The sequence below is a fragment of the Macrobrachium nipponense genome, chromosome 9, assembly GCF_015104395.2.
Source record: "Macrobrachium nipponense isolate FS-2020 chromosome 9, ASM1510439v2, whole genome shotgun sequence".
NCBI lineage: Eukaryota > Metazoa > Arthropoda > Malacostraca > Decapoda > Palaemonidae > Macrobrachium > Macrobrachium nipponense.
In genome coordinates, this window is record NC_061110.1 from 26,223,477 (window position 1) to 26,248,476 (window position 25,000).

Sequence of the window (25,000 nt, forward strand, 5' to 3'; positions counted from 1 at the left end):
CGAACGCAATTATTTAAAGAATTCGTCAACTTTCAAGATAAACATAGTTTTCATGGATACTGTCTCAATTTTTCATGGATCTTGTCTAAATCTTCTATTTTACATGGATAGTCAAAATTTTCCATGGATATTGTCTAAGCCTTACATGGATACTGTCTCAATTTTTCATGGATGCTGTCTAGATTTTCCATGGATATTGTCTATACATTCCATGGATATTTTCTAAATTTTCCGTGGGTACTGTCTAATATTAATTTCCAAGGTTCCATGACACCTTCCAAAAATGTATTTTTTTATTCTAATCTTTCTTGTCCTTTAATTCTCTCACCTATCACTGCTGCTGGACTGTAATTTGTCTCTCATGGATATGAAAAGTCTACTGGTCATCCGCCCCAGAATTATTCTCTATGTTAAAAGTGTGTTCTGTCAAGAAATGCTTCATTGTAGCATCTGTCTGCTTCCTCTTCTACTGTTTAACCCACAGGAGGCTGATAATGATCTTGAATAGTTGTAAATAATGATAATAGAGACAGGAAGAAATGATGTAAATAATTAGTACCTACTTAAGGATTTCAGTTTTTGCTTATAAAATCTTTGCTTGTTTTGTTCGACCTTTTGTCAATAAACCGTAACTGTGTTCTCGCTAACTTTTGAGTACAGTGAGTCTGCAAATACCGAGTGTATTTATCGCCTGACCCACGACGGTGATGTTCCATAAATAGAGCCGTTAAAAGCAACTGGAATAAATGAGGTGTCCTGCGAACCATAATCCCGTGAAAGTAATTCGCCGGGAAAATTGCTTTAATAGACTTGCACGCAACGGATTGTATAAATACGGCTCTGCCCCATCCATCCTTCGCGAAATCAACGCCATTTTTACAAAAGCGTCCCGTAAGATTAGACGATCGTGAGAAATTCTCAGTTGTTCTCTGCGATTTGTTGCGTGATTATTCTAATGTCTAAGCTGCCTAATTTACCATATAATGTTATTTGATCTTTGCGACCTTGTGACTTCCTCTTTCTTTGACTTGTAGTTTTAGCGAACAATTGCGCTCGCGGACATTGCGCCCCTGCGCACCTTTTTAAAGTAATCAACTCAAGGTTCAAGGTTTAACCTTGATTATTATTATTATTATTATTAGTCAGAAGATGAACAGTATTCAAATGGAACAAGCCCACAGGAGCCTCTGGAAATTAAAGCTTTCAAAGAATATGTGTTCATTTGAAAGAGGTAACAGAAGGTGGTAGGAAATACAGAAAGAAGAGATCAGTTATTGGAAAAGAAAAACAAAATTTAAAATTAGAAAAAAAAGATATGACATGAAAATAAGACTGATATGCCAACGGACTGGAAGTATGCTAGTTCAAAGCTACCTGAACAAGTAAAGAAAATCATGCAATGCAGAGCGTTTTGGAATTTATAACCTAGTGCAGAAGCACTGAACTTCACAAATTCTTGAATACCAATATATTTTGAGGTACATTTATAATGCCCATTAACCTAGCAACCAAGGCACCGGCATATTCCATCCTATGAGATCAGTTCTCTATTGCTCACAAAACTTGATAGGAAACTAACCAGATTATATTCCCTCAGGTTCCAAATTCACAAAAAACTTACCACGGCTCTGTCAGACTATGCATAACCTTGGGACGTCGAAGAAAAAAGAGAAGAGAGAGAGAGAGAGAGAGAGAGAGAGAGAGAGAGAGAGAGAGAGAGAGAGAGAGTTACTCTGAAAAACTCAATCCATTTGAGAAATTTGAAATCACGGTTGAACCAAAGGTTGCGAAAAACTGTATACCTGCAGTTTAAGAGACGTTTTGAGGTATATCTTTCGTTTTAGGAAAGGCATTTGGATTTGAAAAATGTTCACTATTTATACCGAAATCGTTATCGTAATGGCAACGGACAAAGGCAATCAACGATGACCTGATGTAAGGGTGAATTGGATGTCGATTACTAAAGGTACAAAAATAGCTTCATGGCAACAGATCAGACCTAAATGGCAGTGAATAACATATCAAGAAGAAGAAGAAGAAGAAGAAGAGAGAGAGAGAGAGAGAGAGAGAGAGAGAGAGAGAGAGAGAGAGAGAGAGAGAGGGGGTGGGGGACGTACATACTTCGAAGACTCTAATTTACATAGAACACCAACTCGAAGACGAAGAAGAAGAAGAAAAAAACAAAACAGATGACCACTTGTGTGAACGAGCCTTGCAAATGAAGCATAATAGCAGACACGCTTAGTGTAAATTCATAAAATGAAAACAGTGGGTCAGCATGAGTTACAGAGAGAGAGAGAGAGAGAGAGAGAGAGACAGGATGCACTAAAGCCTCCAAAACACCCTCCTGGGCACAGCTGTCTTCTCAACTACCTCCTCCTCCTCCTCCTCCTCCTCCTCCTCCTCCTACTCTCATTGGAACCTTCAAGAACTCAACCATCTTGTCCGTTCTTACATATTTGCTTTCTTGCAGTGCTTTGGACACATTATGATACTCTCTCTCTCTCTCTCTCTCTCTCTCTCTCTCTCTATATATATATATATATATATATATATATATATATATATATATATATATGTATATATACACTATATAACTAAAAAAACTTATATGTACACATATATGTAGTATATATATATTTATGTGTGTACATATATACAAATTATATATGTATATATATAATACATATAACGACACAGACACACACACCCATATATATAACTGAAGCAGAGAGAGAGAGAGAGAGAGAGAGAGAGAGAGAGAGAGAGAGAGAGAGAGAGAGAGATCCATATTACATGTTTATATCCACACATGAGCTCACTCACTGGATCATCCTTTTAGATAAATATTAGAACACATTCCGTCCTATAACAGAGAATTGCGTTCTCTAATTGTGTAAGTTCAAAGGTCAAATTCCACAGGATCTCGAACAAAGGTCTTGCGGCGTTTTTGATGTCCATGGTGTTTGCTGAGCCCTTTTCTTTATGATATCATATACTACTTGTTACCCGATGTCTGTTTTGGACATTAAAGATTCCTGACTTAGCTCAACAACAACAGGAATAATAATAATAATAATAATAATAATAATAATAATAATAATAATAATAATAATAATAATAAATAAAATGGCCGAATTAAGCAATTGATATAATATATTATTCTCTAAATTTTTCTTATCATCCGCTTCTCTGGTTCAGCGATGTTTCTTAGTAACAGGCCAATATTCACATTGGGAAATTCTGAAGGGAATGTTTTAATAAGAAACAGGATTCTGGTGTCATTTATCTGGTATGCTGGTATTAACAGTATACTGGTGAACCCCTAGGGATCTCAGGTCCAGGTCAAGTGGGGATTCGTCACATCAGTGCTGGTGTCATTTCGTGAGCGTAGGTCAAATCCGGGTCGGGGTCATCTCTGCTATACAGCTGGCGTTGGAGCTGGTATAGATCCAGAATACTATTTTTGAATGAAACCTCCCCCTCAAAATTTTTTTTAGAATTTCCCAATATGAATGTTGGCCAGTTACTAAGAAAGTTCGCTGAGCCAGAGAAGTGGACAACGAGAAAAATGAGAGAATATTAATATATATATAAAATCAATTGGCTTAATTCTGCCATTTTATTTAACAGAATTTGTCTAAAAGAGGGTCTTGTACTAAAATAATAATAATAATAATAATAATAATAATAATAATAATAATAATAATAATAATAATAAGAAGAAGAAGAAGAAGAAGAAGAAGAAGAATATTTCTTACTATCAGATATCTGTTTTGGTCATCAGAAATCACTGCCTCCGCTAAATAATAATAATAATAATAATAATAATAATAATAATAATAATAATAATAATAATAATAATAATAATAATATAATAATCTACCAGGGAGGTCCTGCTTTGTCATAATCTCATCAAAAGTAATTTTTTCCAGATGCCTTTGAAGATTACCTAAGGGTCTTTACAAAACTTTTTGGGGCGTCTTTGAGATGATCCTTTTCTGTTTCCGATAAAAATATCTTTCAATTGATTTTCAATAGTTTTGGGGTCTAATACCATAGAGTATATTATAGACGATACCGATTTAATAGGTTACGGTAAATCCAAAGGACTCTACGTCCTTGAAATTGAATACCTCGGAGGCCATTTCTGATCGAGGCATTTTTCGGAGAAAGAGGAAAAAAGTGGCGAGATTTTTCTTTTTCCTCCTATTCCTCTTTTCCTTATTACTATTTTATTTTATTTTTAGCATTGGGCTGATTCCCCTAACAGGCAACGGTCCAGAGAAATAAGAACACAATTCACCGCCAGATACATAAATTATCAGCTAAGTCGAGGATGAACCCTGTGTGCAGGAAACAGATAAGAGCAAAACCTTTCCCTACACCTAAACAGGGAGACTATTAGCAGCCCTCCAACCATTGACACAGTGACTGCACATGCAACTATCCTGCACGTACTCTCCCATCTCCTGGATGCTAAGCTCCTTCCATTCAACATCTTTTACTTTCTACACATCTAACACTTAGCACCTTCTAGGTCTTCCTCTCTCCTTCCATCCCAGTACTTCCGAAATAGTCACTCTTTCCTCCTCGAAATGGTCCCACATTACCTAAATATTTTAAAAGGCTCTGGCCCCTCAAGCCATCTACGCTAATGTATGGGTACAAAATAAAAAAAATCACAAAGGCTTTTTTTTAGAGAGAGAGAGAGAGAGAGAGGGGAAGAGGAGGGAGAGAGAGAGAGAGAGAGAGAGAGAGAGAGAGAGAGAGAGAGAGAGAGAGAGAGAGAGAGATTTTCAGCTATCTAAAGAAAATATGTTAATTTCACTTGACCGAGGAACTCAAAAGAGAGAGAGAGAGAGAGAGAGAGAGAGAGAGAGAGAGAGAGAGAGAGAGAGAGAGAGATTTTTCCCTCTTTCGAATGTGCTTCCAAATTCTCCATTTGCATATAAGAACCTTTTAACATTTATCTATTCGTCCTACTTGCAGACTTTGGGATTCTCTCATTGCTCAAGTGTTTCCTAATTCTTGTGACATCTTCCTCCAGGGTAAACATGATTATCAATCTGTTTCCTTCTCCTGTTCTGCATTCCCATACATCTCCCTCGACCCCAGCCTTCAAAGTGGCGTGTATTTGTCTATACAACATTGTCCTTGATGGAAATTGGCGAATAATCGTATTCTAGAACAAAACATTTACTACTGCTACCATCAGTATATTATTGTGGACCTCAAAGAACAATCTATTATATTCTCAGAGCATATTCTTAGTACATTTAATTTCATATAATCCGTCATTTGTAAGTGCCATTATGTGACTTCATCTAAAATAAATACTGAAACGTTACCCGAGCATAAGTAATTTCAAATGTGCCTCAAACGGAACGGACAATCTTAGGCGGTTAATTGAAAAATCGAGATCTTATTTAGTATGCAACAGTAGCCGAGTTTATGAGGGGAAAAGTAAATACGATTCGAGTTCGCTTTGAGCAGATTGGATTGGAACACCCACCAACTCTCAATCCGTTGCAGTCTCACAAGACATTCTTGACTAAACATAAATTCATATTTTAATAGATAATCATACCTAATCTCCGAGCTTATGTGTTCCTCATTATAATAATGCTTTTGTGCAAAGTTAAATCATGAAATATATTGCAACAGGAGAAGATAAAGTGGGTGGTAGGCCCATTCAGTTAACTATATGCTTGACGAATGAAGTAGTGTGATAAAAAAAAACGTATTCCAATAACTATGAAGGATATCTTTAGATAATGTTTGTTTACGAAGCGAAGTTAAGTATCACGGAGAAACCATTAACGCCATGAAAGGGGGCGTCAGAATTGGCCTCACTACGAGCACCAATAAAACAGGACGGCAATCGCTGTGGTTAAGATATCACTGAAGCTGCAAACAAGCTGCACGAGAGAGAGAGAGAGAGAGAGAGAGAGAGAGAGAGAGAGAGAGAGAGAGAGAGCACATTCGAGAAGGTGCTGGGAAACCCATCAGATTCGGCAGAGAGTGAGTGCGTGGCGGCAAAAACCCGTCCTCGCCTCAAACGACTGATCTATTGCACAGACTCCTTCTTTCATTGTCGCCCACCCTGCTGCTTCCTGCTTGTCTCATCTTTAGCAGGGCATTGTTGGCCCCTCCTTCCACCCCTCCCCCATTCACCAACCCCCCCCCACCCCCTCCTCCTCCACCACTCCCCTAAACATCTGTTTCCGGTTTGCTTGACATTTTGCTTTCGTTTGACCGATCGTCTAGTCTTGGAGCATTTTTCGAAAGTTTAATTTTCTAGATTTCTAGAGCAGCTCAAGACTCAGACAGGAAGGCCACGATAACACCCTTCTCTTAATCTCAGCCTCCCACCAGCACCTACGAAGGACATCGTCAGGCGTTAAAAAGGTCCTTTCTTCATTGGTAACCTTGTCCTTGTGCAACATAATGTTTTGCAGTGACTGCATTTTTGCTCATCTGAATATATACAAGCCGCCGAGACAAGTGCATATCAGAGTGATGACATCCACGCATCTCATTACAAGCAGATATCTACGCTTGTTTCTGTCTTTTCTTATCAGTTAACGATGGCTAGTAATTTACCCCCTTAAACATGATAGTGATACAGATGTTCAGCATTTCATTTAGATTATTTTTTCAGTCAATCGAGTATATTACTCAGACGATAGCTTGTCCTATGTCTTGTAGAGTCTTCATGAGTTCACAACGTAAGTTTTATGGTTCCTATAACTAAGTCTTTCACTTAGTTATAGGAACTGAGCATGCTCAAGAACGATTAAACTGAATTTGATGAAATTTGGTAGATGTATTTAACAGGCGACCCCGGCGAGATGTTAAACTTATGACAGAACCGGAGGAACATTATTGATCAGTTTAAATTAGCAAAACTCAGAGCAGATTTCTCTCAAATGTTAATCCTTTCGAAGATGTCACCTTAGGAACATCTCCGCAAAGTTTCATCAATTTCTATTCACCCACTCGTGAGGTAGAGCACGGCAAGCTCGAACGAGAATCACCTCTGCCAGTGAAGTGCGGATTTCTGTGCTGTGCTCCGTGTTAGCATATCTCAAGAATGCTATTACTTTTTTTTTTTTTTTTTTTTTTTTTTTTTGTTTTTTTTTTTTTTTTTTTGGGGGGGGGGGTGGGGGGGGGGGGTGGGGGTGGGGCATTCAGATGGATAACGTTGGTGGGTATCTGGTGAGCATTTTGGCAAATTATCATTACCATGAATTAGGTATTTACGACCCCTAAGGGGGGTGGGGTGTCGGGAGAGAAGTGTTCACAGCAGGACACATGAATAGTTGTGGACTTTTAGCCAGTTAGAAATCGATTTTGCATAGAGTGACATGATGAAGGAATACTCTCTACTTAGGCTCATGTTATGTCTATATTCCATGTAAGCCAATGCCAATAACAGTATGAATTTACGTATGTATCCAACGCGTATAAGAATGCGTATAAATAGCCTATATAATATACATTTGATCGTGTTACCCTGTTAAAACTCACATCATTATAACAAGATAAGAGAAAGACAGACACTAACGAAGTACGATAATTAATTCAAATAACCTTTCATAAACTGCATTGTAGTTACAGCTCAAGGGTGCGAGTCTAATGTCCTTAGGCACGAGCCCTACGGTCCATCTCCCGAAGGTGTCAGAACAAATTTATTTCAAGAAAAATGAATTACCGGATTCACTTATTGAATTTTTTGTTTCACATAATGGAATTACGAGAGGGTAAGAAAGTACGGGAAAAATAAGAAAGAAGGAATGGGGCAAGGGGAGAAAAAAAGAAGATAAATATTTAAATTGGATAAATCTCGAGATTTACGACATAAATGCTTTTGAAGTGGCATTAGATTAGTAAGAACATTTTTTTCAATCAGTACTTTAATAAAAACAGAATTTTTATTTCATGGGATAAGAAAAAAGTGGTGTCATCATTGTACCAAAAGATCCGTCTTCAAGGAATTCATTTGGTAACATTTTCCGATCACATCCAATCTATCTTGAACTTTTCATATATGAGAATGGTTTGCCCACTGTGAGGAAAGGACAGACAACCTATGCCTTTCCCAAGTTTATCTGAGACACTCTCATGCATATATTTTCATTAATCCCAAGGATGCATTTAATTAGTAGAAGATAACGACAGCGTTTGAACAAGCCCATAATCTGACATTGCAGGGAATCATCTCTAATTGAATATCGTCTTGATGATGACAGCGCGCAACAAAAGAGCGTCGAAACGATGCATTTCGAAGAATATATTTTAAAGATATATTATTTTAAAGAAAGTTCGAGATATGATCAGCATCTGAGAACTTGCGTGACACCTGCAAAGGTCAAACTCAGGAGGGGAGAGCCGGGTTCTCAGCTTGGAGAGACTGAGTCAACATCGATGGATGTCCCCTGGACGTCCCTCTGTTGATACTCACTCTTAGAAGATTACATGAAGGGATTCAGGGCCCCAGCTACTTGGGGGTGGGAGGTGGGTGGGCGAAGTAAAATAATTTAAAGAAAATGACGCTATACTGCAACAAAAAGCGCCAATGGTGGACGAATAGGTTATTGAAAATCGATAGGATGGAATTTTGACAAACTTGTAAAAATCTTGGAACATATTTGCACTAATGGAAACTTATTTTCACGAGTAAATGAATACAAACATAGATATAGGCGAGCACCTATTAGCGTATAATATATGCTTGCTTATATTGTGTATCAAAAGGCCTTTTTCTCTTACAGGGGATGGCTCGAGAGAAAATCAGGGCAACAGTTATTGCCTCTTTCATTAATTTATTTCTAAATCAAGGAATAATAATAATTATTAATATTATTATTCACAACATGAACCCTATTCATAAGGAACAAGGTCACGGGGGGCAACTGACTTGAAGTTCAAGCTTTCAAAGAATATTAAGGTGTTCATTTGAAAGAAGTAACAGAAGGAAATAGGAAATACATAGAGAAGAGACCACTTATTAGCGAATAAAAAATAAATGATCAGATTAATATATAAACGATTAAAAATGCAAGTAAATTATAAAAATATATTGAAATGTCATTCAACTTGCATCTTTAGCATCAAGCCTAAACGTTCCATATATATTGACCTTACATCCCTCATCCTCCACCTTCATATTGCACAGTCTCACCTCTTTTCCAAATCCTTCTACACATCACTTTGCACAGGCTCTTTTCTCTAACTGCTCACGAGGCTCTCAGATTATGCAGCCACTAGACAGGTCTCACCCAACATTTAAGCAACCGCGCTCACACACGATCCACTTTTTTCGCCCCTGATGCTGATTTTGCAAAGTCGTCTTTTTCGGAATTCCTCATTAGTCCACATTCGCGGTGCAGGAACTTCGTCTCAGCGGCTTCCACTCATGTTTTTCCATTTATATTCAAGAAACCGTCTGTATTTTCGTGACAATAAGTGGCTCCCGCTGTCTTATCGTACTGCCTTTCGAATTTCGTTCTTAAGGATAAACACAACATTCACATGCCTCCCCCAGACAGAATATGCGTGCATGGAGACATACACAAACCAGTTTTAATCTTCGCTATAAATGCATGATGTTTAACATTTTATTAATGATTTAATCATCGCGTATCTCATTTAAGAGAGAGAGAGAGAGAGAGAGAGAGAGAGAGAGAGAGAGAGAGAGAGAGAGAGACTTGCATAAGATTAAAATATCTTTGGAAAATAAACGTTGCAGATTTCCTTCAACAAGGTGCATTTGAGTTCCAACGACAGGGTATTATTTTACGTTAAGCTGAAAGGCTGATAAAAAAAAAAAAATCAGTCAATGAAAGTTTACCAGGTAGGGTGTTTGAAAGCAGTAACGAGGTCACATCTATGGCATAAGGGTGTTATCGAATTCATTCCAGTTTATCAATAATAATTTTGCCGTACAGATTCTTTCTCAAGCGCCTAGCTGTCCAACTCCTCAGTTCCAGAGGTCCGTTATTCCTCAGGTCCTTTATTACTGCCCTAAAACAATTCTCCTTGTATTTTAATATTTTACTTACATTTTTATCTACTTATTTTCCCATGAGTTTATTTTTTCTTTTGTAATGCCCACTCCCTTGTTCTTGTATTTCCTATTACCTTACTTCTTTTAAATGGACAACATATTTTTTTCTCGTTACTTCTCTTTTAAACGATCACCATATTTTTTGGAAGCTTGAACTTCAAGTCTATGGATTACAGTTGCACATCTTTGAAAACAGTATTAAGAGGCATGTTTCAATCATCATAGTCATCACTATTAAGAATTGTTTCTCTCTCTATTCCACGCAGCGGGAGGCAGCTTGCTGGAGGCGGTGGGCGTAAGGGAGCAGCCCTTGGGCGTGGTCACGACCCGTGGCATGTGCGACGAGAGACCCGGCCAAGAAGGTCACGACATCGCCTACAAAGTCGCCAAGCAAGCTGTCCTCACCGTCCCCACTGATCGACTCTTCCCTGGTAAGTTTCTCTGGTCTGTCCTTAGAGAAAAACTGACACAAATTGATGCATAAAACTGAATGCATCAAGAATGGCCCCAAATCCTGTAAAAATCACTTTTCAGAAGCCTTGGTAAGACTGATTTAGAGTTTTCACTGAAGTTTGAGTTAATTTCTGCTAAATTTACTCTTTGGGTCGACAAAAACGTATGCTTATAAAATAATGTACTTAGGTGTTAAATCACTAATTTCAGAAGTTTGAGTTAATTTCTGTTAAATTCACTCTTAGGGTGGAAAAAACCTATGCTTATAACATAATGTACTTAGGAGCATGGCACCAAATCCTGTTAAATCAATCATTTTAGAAGTTTTGGTCAAACAGACTTGCTTACAGCTCTTACTGAAGTACGAATTATATGCTACTTAGTTTATTCTTTGTGAGGAAATATAATTACATATAGCAAATAATCAATGAACAGAAGACACCACCCAAACAGTTATGGAACAATCAATAAAAAAAAACTTTGGTTATACCAAAGATATCAGCAATTAGAGCTAGAAATTCCAAAGCCTCGTTGACAGCCAACTGTGTATTTCAGATGAATTTCCTGAAGACTTCAGCATCATGACGACCTTAAGACCTGACCAAGGGTCGAGTTCAGTCCTTTTTGGTCTCTACTCTGACTCTGGTGATGACCAACTCCTGGTGGAGGTTGGAGATGTCGTCAAGCTATTCTACCAAGACCAAGACGGGAATCCCAAGGAAGGAAACACCACTGAATTTGGAGTTGCAATCAACGACGGGAAGTAAGAATTGGGCACTTAAACTTCCCATTTTCTTTCGTAATAAAAATCCTCCCAATTTTCTCTATATATTATCATTACTTACCAAGACTTGGCTCGTGTACACGTGAAAGAGCATTTAAATGTTTTTTTTTATTATCAAGTAATCAAATAAAAAATTTGATATGGAATTTACTATACCTTGGGAATAACTTTCACGCAGAAGGAAATGCACCAACTCTGACCAGGATTGATAACTATCTTTTTGGTTTGGTCATTGAGTAACTGAAGACTTATCTAGTCTGCCTTCATTTCTGAGTAGATTAGTCAACTTTTATCCTAGTAATGACCCAAAAAGGCACAAGATTGACTGCTGGTTAGGGTAGGTGCATTCATCATACATAAATCCCTCTGGGTGTCAGTTGTTTCCAAAGCAAAGTGAATTCGAAAATAATGGGTTAATGTGGCTATCTGAATGTATAAAAATATGTATAAAATTAGTGATACGCTATCATATACGAATTTGCATAATCTTTACATACAAACACACATGCATATTATATATATATATATATATATATATATATATATATATATATACTATTTTAGAGCTTTCTGGTTATCAGCACAGAAAAACATAATAAATAAAAATTGGTAATCATTATATTTTGGTTGATACATTACCAATGAGAATACTGAAAAACCGACATCTGAAATTAAAATTGGTTAGTGGATGTATTTGTATATATACATATATACATTATATATATATACATACACATACATGCATTATATATATATTATATATTATATATATATGATATGTGTGTGTTTTTGTTATTAAATGACCTAAAGGTAACTGATTAACACATGCATATACCTTTCATTAAAATAGACGAAACTGAAAACAGTTACCTCTAGCTTGATTTTTATTCTTTTCATAGAAAGCAACTTCTTTTTCCACTAAGATTCTTGAAAGTATTTTAGAAAGTTCCCGTCTTCATTGGCAAACTTTTTTTCCCCGCCACAGGTGGCATCGACTCGGTCTTAGCATCAAGGGAAACAGCGTGACCCTTCTGGTGGACTGCGAAACCTCCATGACCCATCCTCTGCCGAGGGACTCTCCATCCCACGTCTCCAAGGCGGGAATCATCCTCCTCGGTCAACAACTTCTCGAGGAGAAGTACTTCGCTGTAAGGAATATTCCTGACGGAGAGTTTGCAAAGGGCGAAGAGTGTGTCGAATAGAAATTTTCACTTCACTCGCGCCCTTAACATGTAGGGAGGGACCTTTTGCGCGCCCTCTGCGGGAGTATAGATTTTCACTTTAATTCTTAGAGCTTTTTACAGTGATGGATCTCCGTTTCATTTCTGTTCTCAATCATCTCCATTGTTCTGTTTAATCACATGATATTCTGAAGGGAACGTAATAAAACATTCACTATTCGCCCAATCAGCTTATTTGAATATTGTAGATGTTACAAGTTGGAAACTAGACTAAAGCGTATAGATATAAAGAATTGTTTGGAATAATAATGCATTCATGAGAGAGAGAGAGAGAGAGAGAGAGAGAGAGAGAGAGAGAGAGAGAGAGAGAGAGAGTTAATGGGGGCTCCAAGTACTGCCCAACGTCCATCACATTAAATGCTAAATTCCGTCAGGGAGACATTCAACAACTCGACATCTACGGCGGCCCAGAAGCAGCTTACGAACATTGCGAGGTCTTCATGCCAAACTGCGACCAAGAGCTCCCTGACCCGAAGGCCCTGGCCCAGACGAACATCGAATACGTTGGGGGAAGTGACGATGAGACGGTCTATTCCACTACATCATACGCCAACGACAACGTCACCATCGAAGCGGTAACATAAATATGCCCTTTTCTCTCATAATTATTCTGGTTGAATTCAGCTGTAAACCTCTTGATTGCTTATTGTCCAGCATGGCTTCAGTGTAAGAAAACTGACTTTTAGTCATTCTGAAGTTACCTACTTTTGTTTTTCAGGGTTATGGAATAGCAGCATCGGAAGGAGACTTGGAATCAGGCCAAGCTTTCTTACCCCATGGCGTCCTGCGTGGTTATCCGGGTCCTCAAGGACCCCCAGGACCTATGGGACCAAAAGGTGACCCCGGCAGAGATGGTTTACCCGGCACAGACGGCCTATCCGGACCACCTGGACATGTCTTCATGATACCGGTGCGTACCTCATGAAGGCAGTTATGAGAGTATTGTTTTATTTTGATGAGATCTCTATTATATGCATGAACAAAAATGAACGATAAATTGCGTATACCTTTCTTTTTTTTTTTTTAACAAAGCTACGGAAAAATAGGTACAATCACCTTAATTATGTCGGTTATAGCTTGCTTTGTTAAATATTTCAGATTCCCTTACTTTATTAAATTCTCGACAGCCCTTTCATTCGCTGATTACTCTAGAACAAATTTAATCCATTAATTTTTGTTGGTTAACAGTAATTAGTAACTTCAATGATTTTCCCACGGCTTATTAAGTACACTCTGGTACACCGTTTTTTATTAAGTCCTACAATTTTTAATCTGAGTAATATATGTTACTACAAACACTGGGCAATCTTTATGATGACCTACAAGCTTCTGTTAGCCCCACTATAATTTAATTTCAATAAAATTTTAATAGAAATTTAAAATCTATTTCCAGTCTCATTTTGAAAATAGTTCTAGGGAAATTGACTACAAAGGGGCACAATCTGCACCATCTGATGTGTAGCAATCATGTTCTTTCCTTTATTCACAGCTCAATTTAGAAGGGAACCAAAAAGGACCAGACCAGATGATTGAGCAATTCCAGCAAATGTTATCCCAGCACATGATGGCCATGCGAGGAGTGGCAGGTCCAATGGGTCTGACCGGTCTCCCTGGCCCCGAAGGACCTTCTGGAGACGTTGGTGTGAAAGGCGAGCCTGGAGAAATGGGAGAGCCGGTACGTTACCTCCAATAGAAATAATCATATTTCCCGGGAAAATAATATTAGTCTAAAGGCTTGCTGTTATAGAGATTTTGGATACCAATCTCAAAAAAATCAAAGCCGTATCTGTTTATGCTGTGTTGTACAGGGTCCAAGAGGTATGAGAGGTAACATCGGGCCTATGGGACGTACTGGTAGACGAGGTCGACCTGGAAGAGATGGAGAACGTGGTCTCTCTGGTATCCCTGGCTCTAAGGGTGACCCTGGTCTTCGAGGTCTACCAGGTGATTATAACATCCGCACAGTAGTACAGTTTCTTTATGATAATGAGTTCTACTTTCAGCGTCTGCATTGTTGTTATGATTTCACTCAGATATTTTGTTTCTTAGATTTGCATTCACGGCTGCTTTTAAAGAGTTAATTGTGGTCCTGCACTTTTATTAGTTTGATCAAAATATATCGCCTGGTGTAAATGTCTAATTCTTTTTGTTACAATTTCTTTCAACTGTGATATAAAGAGAAAGATGAAACTGCTCCAAGTTGATACTATTTTCTCTCTAAAACATAGGTTACTCAGCGAGCAATACATGGTTATTTATTTTCAAAACCTTTATGTGGTATCAATTAAATTAATATCTCTGGTAAAGAAACTTATTAAACAAAAAATTTTGCGTGTATTTCCCCATTTTAGAGGAAATTGAGGAAATTTATAAAGGTAACAGACTCATTAAACTTTGTTATAGTTGTCAAAAAATAAACAGTACTACATCACGAGGTCATCTGCAGGAATGCCTGGCGACAAAGGTCACAGGGGTGTACAAGGATCAACAGGATCGCCAGGGCTTCCGGGTCATGAAGGAATGCCTGGTGAACCAGGTGCTCCTGGTCTGACTGGCCTTCCAGGTGAAATGGTTAGTCTTTTCTTGAAGTTCGTGTAGCTTTCTATGAACTATTAGCAGAATTTATTTAAACTTTTGCATGGAATGTATTGACAAACTATTCTTCTGATGATACAGTAACAATCATTTTCGAAAACATTGCTTCAACCTTAATTTTGTTTTCAGGGCCCTCGTGGTTTCATTGGACCAAGAGGATTCCCTGGCTTGCCCGGCCCTCCTGGCATTCCTGGTAGTGAAGGCTCTCTTGGTCCTAAAGGCAACAATGGACCTGCAGGCCAGCCTGGCCCACCTGGTCAGGCTGGACCCAACGGGCCCATTGGTCCTCCAGGTCCTCAAGGTCTCCTTGGTCCACCTGGTCCTGCTGTGAGTATCAGAGCTAGAAAATATACTAATTTATTTTTATTTCGTTTTCTTGTAGCACACTTGATAATTTTTAAACAAAATTAAGTTTGTTATCACTGAGAGTAAAGGTTCTTATGTGTAATACAATGCAATGAATATGATTTACAGGGACCACGCGGTAAGCCTGGTTTACCAGGCTTAGCTGGTGCTGATGGTTTACCTGGACATCCTGGAAATCCTGGCATTGTTGGTTCTAAAGGCGACAAAGGTCCCACTGGTTCACAGGTAATGTATATATTTTGAACACCAGAGTAATATTGCATATGAAATATTTTTCCTTCAATTAAAAACTATCTATGTATAAAAAATTAAACACGTAACTCAAAATTACCTTTGGATTAAAAAAGAAAATGAATATATAATCAAATGTTTCATTATAATTGATTATTATTGAAAAGGTCTTTCATGCTTCAGGGTCCAATAGGGTTCCCTGGATCACGAGGAGTGAAAGGAGATCAAGGGAATAGAGGTATCCAAGGAGAGAAGGGGGATAAGGGGGATCAAGGTTCAGATGGCGAGAAGGGTGACATGGGACTGAAAGGAGAACGCGGAGAGGTTGGACCAGAAGGACAAGCTGGACTTGAAGGGCCAGAAGGACCAAAGGTAAATACAGGTTATAAATATTTATAAATCGATTCTCCATAGGTCAATTGATGTGAAGATATAATAACTATATACATAAGTAATTTGCTAATAACAATAAGCAATAATTTAAAGTAATTTAATGGTAACTTTTGAAAACTTTCAGGGTTTTGAAGGACCACGAGGCGAAACTGGGGCCCCTGGCCCAGATGGTGAAAAGGGAAAGCTTGGGGTTCCTGGTTTCCCTGGCTATCCAGGTCCGCCAGGGGACAAAGGAGACAAAGGCTCACCAGGATTATTAGGACGGCCAGGAGATAAAGGTGAACGAGGTCATCCTGGTCTACCAGGAGAACGAGGCGAACAAGGGCCTCGAGTAAGTATAATAACTGACATCGAGTGACAAATATTTTTCTTGTAAGATTACAGTTTTTTGTTATAAATATCTACTTGAAAACCAACTTCCACCTACGATAAAAATGTTTGGCTAGTTGTAGACTCAATTACCAATGACCTGGTACTGATAATACTTCATGCTGGTAATATATACATCTTCCAAATAGGGGTTCCAAGGAAAACGAGGAAGACGAGGGAAACTTGGATTTCCCGGACCTAAGGGTGATACAGGACAGCCAGGTCCACCAGGCCCTATTGGTGAACAAGGTTTCCAGGGACCAGAAGGGCCAAATGGATTTTCAGGTGAAACAGGACCTCCAGGACCTGATGGAAAAGACGGAATTGCTGGGCCACCTGGTGAACGTGGACCTCCTGTTAGTATTTCCTTTCTATAATTTTGCCACATTTGAAAAGAGTGTCTTTGAACCAACAAAACTGAAATACTTAATATCTAGTCAGCTTAATAAAACTTGGCCCATTCCTTTAATCTTGCCACATCTGATAAAGAATTTATTTGAGCCAACAAAACTGAAACACTTAATATTTAGTCAGCTTAACAAAACTTGGCCATCACCTTTTCATCACAGGGCGAGCCAGGAAACGAAGGGCCTACAGGTCCACCCGGGGTAGTAGGCCCTATTGGGCCAGCTGGTGAGCCTGGAACTCCAGGTGAAGCTGGCCCACCTGGTGCACCAGGAGTTCCTGGTCAAGAAGGCAGACCTGGTGATGCTGGGAAAGAGGGTCCACCTGGACCAATGGGTCCCCCAGGGAAGACTGGCCCCGTTGGTCCTCCCGGTATGCCTGGATTCCCAGGAGAACGTGGTCTTGCAGGAATTCCTGTAAGTGTACACTCTTTATTCCTACTTTTCTTATCTCCGTAAGTCATGTAATAAATGAGAAATATTCGAATCCCATTATCTCTATAACTCTAGTTTTAATGATGCCATTTCCAGGGCGCCGCAGGTCTCAAAGGCGAGTCAGGGCCGCCAGGTCCAGCTGGTCCACCAGGAGACAAGGGTGCACAGGGATTGGCAGGCAATGCTGGGCCCCAAGGACCAGAAGGAAAAATTGGTCCTCGTGGACCACGGGGATCCTCTGGAGCGAAAGGAGAGAGTGTGAGTAGATAAGTTGGTAAAACAAAAACATATAACAATCATGAGATTTGGCTCTAGCTCAACTGATTTTAATATTTTGGAAAAGTTTTGATATATTCTTATTGGATTACCTAACTAGCATATATTATCATGAATATTCTTTCTTTTAACAGGGTGACCCAGGACCTCCTGGTCCAACTGGCCGAGATGGCCTCCCAGGCCAGCGAGGTAAGTTCACTTATAACCCAAATGGCGTTGATCTAAATGTGTTATTTAAATATATTAGTGAAATAGAGTAAAATAAAAAAACACCATCTACTTTTGTCATATTCATCGGGATGGAATTGTTCAGAGTAGCACTACTTACTTGATAAAGCAATGGCAACCCCTGAAATAATATATCATAGATCAGTGTTAGCTCCCAACATGTATCACAATGAGATAAATAAGTTTTTCTTGTTTTATTTTTTTATACTTATATATTTATAGATATTTATATAACCCGAAGTGGAATACTTACATTTCTGTAGGTATTTATATACCCTATGTGGAAAGCTTTTATGCTATATAAAGCAAAAACTGAAAAAAGGAGTAATGTTTCAGGTAGTCTGTACGTACGATTAATCCCTTTATATAATTAAAATACGTCATAATTGATAAAACACATCCAAAGTAGTTCAATAGTCTTTTAAAATTTAAGAAAACGTGTGAAGAAACGCTCGAAATAATATCATCACTGATAAATAATTTTTCTTGCTAATTTTCTAAAAGTTTCTATAGCTACGAGCTTACCTTCAATAGATTATCCTATTAGCAAATTATAGATTTCTCAGAATTCAAATAATATCTGCTGATAACATATGATCGATGATAAATTTTTCATTTTAGTGCTCTTCGTCTTACTATCTGGTTTCAATAATAGAAAAGATTTTTCTGAGAAAGTTTTTTAAAATTTGTTAAAACTTGCATTTCAAAGGATTTTAGGACTAAGAAAAAGTTCAAAAGATTTGATCTATCATTTGATAAGAAATTTACTCCAACATGGGGAACTAAAGGAGTAAACTAAAAAATGTTTTTTGCAACCCAATGGCATTTCAAAATTCTCAGCAACATGAGAAAAAACGGAATTTCCTGTATTTTTAAAATTGTTATCTATTTACTTTTTTTTTTTCTTTACAAAATAGGTAGTGCATCTCGAACTGTGAGTACATCTAAAATCTCCAAGAAAAGTTTTCAACATACGACATTTATATCGAAAATAGTCAATTCAGAAGTCTCAGTGGGTTGATTCCATCACGTCAGATGGTGAAAATGCAGAAATCAATATCTTTTTATTAACATAAATGTTTTTCTTCAAGGTCTACCCGGACCTCCTGGACCCGTGGGAGAGCCAGGAGAGGATGGAGACAAGGGTGAAGCTGGTCCCCCAGGAGAGAAAGGGTTCAAGGGAGGAAAAGGAATACAGGTACTTTCATTCAGATTCAAGCAATCTTATTTTTAGCCAAAACTGCTACTACTACTGGTGCTCATGTCAGCAACAATAACTGTGGTGGCGATATTTATGGTTAATGTTCTTAGTTTATCATTCTTTTTGACATCTCTGTTGCATCTACTGCTTCCTCTTTGATTACCAGTACTATTGTTAATATAATGATACTTATGGTTATCACTATATCTCAGGGTCCGGCAGGCCCGCAAGGACTGCAAGGGTTACGAGGTGCCCCAGGATCCCCTGGAGCTCCTGGTGAACGTGGAGCACCAGGTCTAATGGGTCGAAGTGGTCGCAAGGGAGAAGATGGACCTGTAGGTTTGCCAGGACCTGCTGGACCAGCAGGATTGCAAGGACTTCCAGGACCATCTGGAGCAAAAGGAGAAAAGGGTGACCATGGAAAACGTGGCCCACCAGGACCTTTAGGCCCAACTGGAGATGATGGTCCACCTGGTAGCAAAGGAGGACAAGGCTTGCCTGGTCCTCCTGGGTCCTGATGGTTTACAAGGTGAAAAGGGTGAGCCAGGGCAACCTGGTGTACCAGGACCACCTGGAACGGATGGAAAACATGTAAGTTTTATTAACTATACATAATTATGCTTAATCACAGTGACTGAAAATTTTTTTTTTTAATAAAGAGACTCTTATTTGATGAGCAGTAATATTTCTTTGAAGGGCAAACAAGGACCACCTGGACCAAAAGGAGAAGAAGGAAAACCTGGACCACAAGGATCTCCTGGTGTACGAGGACCACTTGGCCCTCCAGGTCCTAAGGGAAGTGCAGGTCCACCTGGATTCCCTGGACCTAATGGAGAACCTGGTAAACAAGGACCAAAGGGTGTGCCTGGAAAGGATGGAGAGGATGGTAAACAGGGTGAAATGGGTCCACTAGGAGAACCTGGCCAACCAGGACAAATGGGTCTTCCAGGAGCAAACGGCAAGCCTGTGAGTATCTCTGCTTTATCTTACTCTGTTATAATGAATTTTTTAGTGAAGACAAATAATCAAAGATATTCAAATACTGATATTCATAAAAAATGTTTAGATATAACCATCTATTGGATTTCAACTAAAATACATAAACAAATTTCAGGGCCCTGAGGGACCAGCAGGTACACAAGGAGCTCCAGGTCTGCCAGGTGAAAAGGGTGATACTGGTTTGCCTGGGCCTGCAGGGCCAAATGGTCCTACAGGACCTCAAGGCCTGCCGGGTCCCCAAGGTCTACCTGGTCTACGTGGCTCACCAGGTCCTGCTGTGAGTAGTAAAACAGTTGCAGTTTGATTTTGGTTTTGATTAATTTTATTTGGAGATATATTTCTGCTTAATGTTAATCTTGCAGTTGAAAAAAATGAAACTCCAGGCACCAGAATAACGGAAAATTCACCAAAAAACTTCTTTTCTAGATATTTTGAAATAAGGTAAATAATATACTGAATGTAGTGAGCAAATGGCATCTTGAAAATTTCTTTAAATTTTTTACTAATAATGCAAAGGAGTTTACTTCTCCACATTTAACTGTTTCTACAAGGCTAGTATAGAACAATGAGCTATCATAGTTCTTCTATAGTTTATACAAAAGGGTTGCTGCTATGCACATAGAAATTTGTCACAGACAAAAACACAAATGGCACAAAAGTAAAATAATGCCCCTTTTATTCAGGGAGATGTCGGAGTACCTGGTAAGGAAGGTGCACCAGGACAGCCAGGTCTTCCAGGAAATGCGGGACAAAAAGGTCAGAAAGGCAGCAGGGGCAGACGAGGTGCCAAAGGTCATCGTGGAGAGATTGGTGTTTCTGGTCCTAAAGGCGACGTTGGCGAAAAGGGAGAACCTGGTATGAAAGGACCTCAGGGCCCATCTGGAGTCAAAGGAGAACCAGTACGTATCCCATTTCCAAATCTGATGTGATTCTGATTATTTGTAATGGAAAATGTTTATATAAGTCCTTGTGTAGGTGCTTTCAACCTCCCAGTCCCATGGCTCACTCATAAGAAAGCTTGATTGTTTTCTCCCTATAGTGTAAATTTGTTTTTTGCAGTTAGAGCGATATGTATACTTAATTTAAGTTTCATAATCTGCAAAGATAATATCAGCGACCATAAGGACCAATCGAAGTTAGAGGTGCAGCTATGCAAGAGCATTTTGATAGTGACTAGCCACATAATGGAATATCAGTTAGATTTTATTTCTAACGGTACTGGTAATGCAAGTTTTTTTTTCAGTTATTATTAATTAAAGCAATCAAGCATTTCATTTAATCGTAATTCATGGTCTAAATTTAAAAATTATATTAACCACAAAGTCTAGATTATTTCGATAAAATTCCCTATACATGATATTGGCCATTGTGGATACACCTTCAATTTACCCCAATTTTACCGCTTTTCACTTTTTCTTCTCTTCATCAGAAGACAGATAAATTCAGCTTAACGACTAGTGATCTTGCAGTTGCCTGACAACCATTCTGTTAACAAGTATCAAAATTGATATATTTTCAAATAATGAAAATGTCGTCAAACAAAAGTTGCAAGCAAGTACTGAAAGGTTTTGGGACTCATTTATGTCAAACTTTATCCCTTTGTTTTACGGTATGACAGAATAACATATGAAAACCCTCTAGTGGTTTCAAGCGATTGATATCCACATAACATGAAATTATAGTCCTATTTAAAGCATAGTTTCTACCTCTACCAATTTTAAAACTTTGTCAAACATTTGTAATTCCCTATCTTGGTGTGACACTATTACACTATACGAATAAAATCAACTGAGGACTTCATGATGTTAGTGATCCTTTTGAAAAATGTATCGGTTCAAAAACAACCACAACTTAGCTGTTACGATCAATTCAGTGGCAGCAAATCTTTCCTTTCAGGGACCTATAGGTTTTACAGGATTGAAGGGAGGGGATGGCCCTCAAGGACTGCCAGGTCTACTTGGTCCTCCAGGTCCGAAGGGTGTTCCTGGAGCAACTGGTCCCAAGGGTGAAACTGGTCCATCTGGTCCACCCGGTCCTCCTGGCCCACCTGGAGAACTGCCTCTCTTGCCTCCAGAACTGCTATTCCAACGTGATGCTCCATATGATCCCAACGATGAAGAGGGTCGCTTCAAGAGGGCCGCGTAAGTTGTCTGCTTTCTCGTTTCCCTCCTTTGTCTTGCTGTTGCCTATTTCTGTGTCTCATTTTGCTGTTGGTGAAACAGTCAACTGAACACGATTGCCTATTCAGTAGATGATAAGTTTTATTACAAAGCTTTATCATCATGATGTCAATCTAAAGATATTTCTTGTAACAGACTTTGAATATCTTGTCAGTGATATTGATCTTTTCTCCAGATATTTCGATACCACAGTAGTGACTTTTGACAAAGGAACATATCTGTAGCTTACTGTGGGGTTTTGCAGAAAAGACTACGACTGTAGGATAGGCGAGGTGTGCGGTGATGCTCCTGAATCTGAGGATGAGGATGAGGATGAGGATGGAGATGGAGATGGTGGTGATGGTGGTTTTGGTGTTGACTTTGGTAACCTATTTGGTGGTGGTGGTGATGGTAACACTATCCCTGAGGGTAAAGAACGAATTGGGGGAGGAGGAAGGAGAAGGAGAATTAAACCGCAAGGGGAAAGGTGAGTGTGTTGGGTCACACTTCAACACAAAAGGCAGGCCCTCTTGACAAAAAGTACAACCTTTTTTTTTTTCCTTTTTTTTGTGTGATAATCATGGCAGGCTTCAGAAAATTACCACCGCCTCTTTGGCTTGAAGTAATTGCCTGCTGAATGACTTTCATGCATCTGGACTGATAGGATGGGCTCCTGCTCGGTTCATCATTCACGTCCGAACACGAGGACAGATAGATGTGTGCTAAACCTCGAGCTTTATCATCAAAAGTTTCCTGGCCAAATTGCTTCCACCATGTCTTGACCCCTCTAAACTCTAAATTTCCTGAACAATTGCTTAGATTCTAAAGAAATTGCCAGAAAATAAACTCAATATTCATCCAAGAGTGAAGGACACACTTATGTACTTCTGAATTGTACACAGTGGCATTTAAGTACAATCCACTGCTCTGTGTTTAACTCGCCAGTCAGCGTCACTTACCATCGAACTGAAATTCATTGTCGTTGATCGGTATATTCATTTCATATTGGCGAAATTGTACGGATACTCACAACACCTCCACACAAACCCTCATTGGCATTTCAAGTCATTTATTCTTGTCAAATTCAGGCACAGAGTCATAAATCTACGATTCCTTCTACATCGATCCTGAGACTACTAAATTTAAGAACTCTTCTCAAACTGTGATTTCAAAATAATATCACGACATAGCGCTCATCATCGTTCAAACCCTTCACTATTACGAAAGGACCTCAGGTGACCGAGTATAAACCCCAAATTCCATGCAAATGAAAGGACGATCGCTTGCACAGGAATTTTTCGTTCTTTGGCTTCCCAAGACAGATGGAAACCTAAAACGAATTTTGAAAGCTTACTCTAAAAGATAGTTTAATTCAATTAAAATTTAAATGGTTCATGTTTTTTCTCGTAGAATTTTTGTTTTTGGATAATGTATCAAAAGCAGTTAAATACTTCCACAGCTTAGCTTTGAGTATTCATATTTTACATGAGCGATAACGTAGCTAAGAACGTTGTTGTAGGGCATTTGAGAGCACCTCATGTTTGCTTTTACTGTATTTTTGGCTGATGAACCCAAAGTGAAAGAAGGTATGACTGATAACTACGTGAGAGCTTTGTTATGACGAATGAATTTTACAGACGCGACAGCAGCAGCCGAGGAAGAAAGGGCAGACTAAATAGGGCAGAAGCCAGGTCAGTATTTTGTAAGACTCTTTTGCTACAGCATGTGACCCATCCCTCTCCCCTAAAGTCGAAAACAAAAACCGTTCTCTGATAATCATTCATGTATAAAATTAACGCCGAATACAATAAGCAAACTGTAATCATCTCCGACAGGGGAAGGCTTGCCTGTACATTTCAGAAGCACGCCGTATTCTCATTGACACCTGGTAAGGCAATAATCATAAAGTGAAATTAATATTCCGACGTTAAATTCAAGAATGACCTCGTGTGAGAATTTTGCATGTCATGACCCGATTAAGCTGTGATTAACATATCGCTGAAAAGTGACTCGAAATCTCATTTCGATAAAGGACCGCTCAACTTTATGAACATTTTCTCACATGAAGCAATGGTCGTATTGGTAAGTTTCCTAATCCAAACCAAAATTTTCGAAAGATTTCTCAATATCCTAACCACCCCAACACCCAACCAGTCCCCCAACCAGCGCATATCCTAGAATCTTGATCTACAGCTATTCTGGATATTCTTTAAACAAAAGCAGACATACCATATTTCTTTAAAAACTATCATGCTTCTTTTGAAAGTCCCTAAGGGTTCTTTCTCTCAGCAAAGAATAGGCCTATCTACCTGCTGGGCTAAACAGATTGTCCTCGAAAGTTAGTTGGTAATTATCTTTTGTTTTTGCATTTGTTTGACATGGTGGGATTATATTCTACTTTTAAGAAGTATTAAGCAATTTTTTAGATGTCCTTCTGGGCTCGTTCTCTCTGAAACCTTTCCATTTCCCTCCCTGGCAACGAGTGAACTACGGCAAATGGAGTTTGCACTGCATAGAGTCATTGCATATCACAGATTCTCGGTGTTTTCTCCATAACATAGTAGCGTATCCTGTCACTCAATGCAGATAGTTTCTCATTAGTTGCCAATGCAGGCAATCCCTTTTTTGTTCGTACTCCAATAGGAATGTCTTGACCATGCAAATGATTCATCACAGAGAAAAAGAAAAAGCCAGAATCAAGGAGAAACGACTAGGGCCTGCATCCTGAAATAGCCACTATTTCTCTGATGAACTAAATAGTCAACTATGTCAATGGTACTTAGTTAACCAAGGT

The 25,000-nt window shown here is 38.8% G+C and overlaps 1 protein-coding gene across 1 annotated transcript in view; it reads left to right on the plus strand.

Annotated features, from left to right (window-relative positions):
- Window positions 1–25,000, plus strand: part of LOC135217853 (collagen alpha-1(XI) chain-like) — a 54,872-nt gene that overhangs the window by 25,676 nt on the left and 4,196 nt on the right. The window contains 25 exon segments of the mRNA XM_064253866.1: window positions 10,339–10,503; window positions 11,081–11,288; window positions 12,295–12,457; window positions 12,925–13,125; window positions 13,269–13,460; window positions 14,040–14,225; window positions 14,359–14,494; window positions 14,997–15,121; window positions 15,275–15,472; window positions 15,620–15,736; window positions 15,926–16,114; window positions 16,260–16,466; window positions 16,654–16,860; window positions 17,074–17,325; window positions 17,440–17,601; window positions 17,754–17,808; window positions 18,939–19,045; window positions 19,261–19,557; window positions 19,559–19,639; window positions 19,745–20,014; window positions 20,163–20,324; window positions 20,731–20,946; window positions 21,944–22,188; window positions 22,472–22,693; window positions 23,844–23,897. Of these exon segments, the coding sequence (XP_064109936.1) occupies window positions 10,339–10,503; window positions 11,081–11,288; window positions 12,295–12,457; window positions 12,925–13,125; window positions 13,269–13,460; window positions 14,040–14,225; window positions 14,359–14,494; window positions 14,997–15,121; window positions 15,275–15,472; window positions 15,620–15,736; window positions 15,926–16,114; window positions 16,260–16,466; window positions 16,654–16,860; window positions 17,074–17,325; window positions 17,440–17,601; window positions 17,754–17,808; window positions 18,939–19,045; window positions 19,261–19,557; window positions 19,559–19,639; window positions 19,745–20,014; window positions 20,163–20,324; window positions 20,731–20,946; window positions 21,944–22,188; window positions 22,472–22,693; window positions 23,844–23,897 (4,417 nt within the window).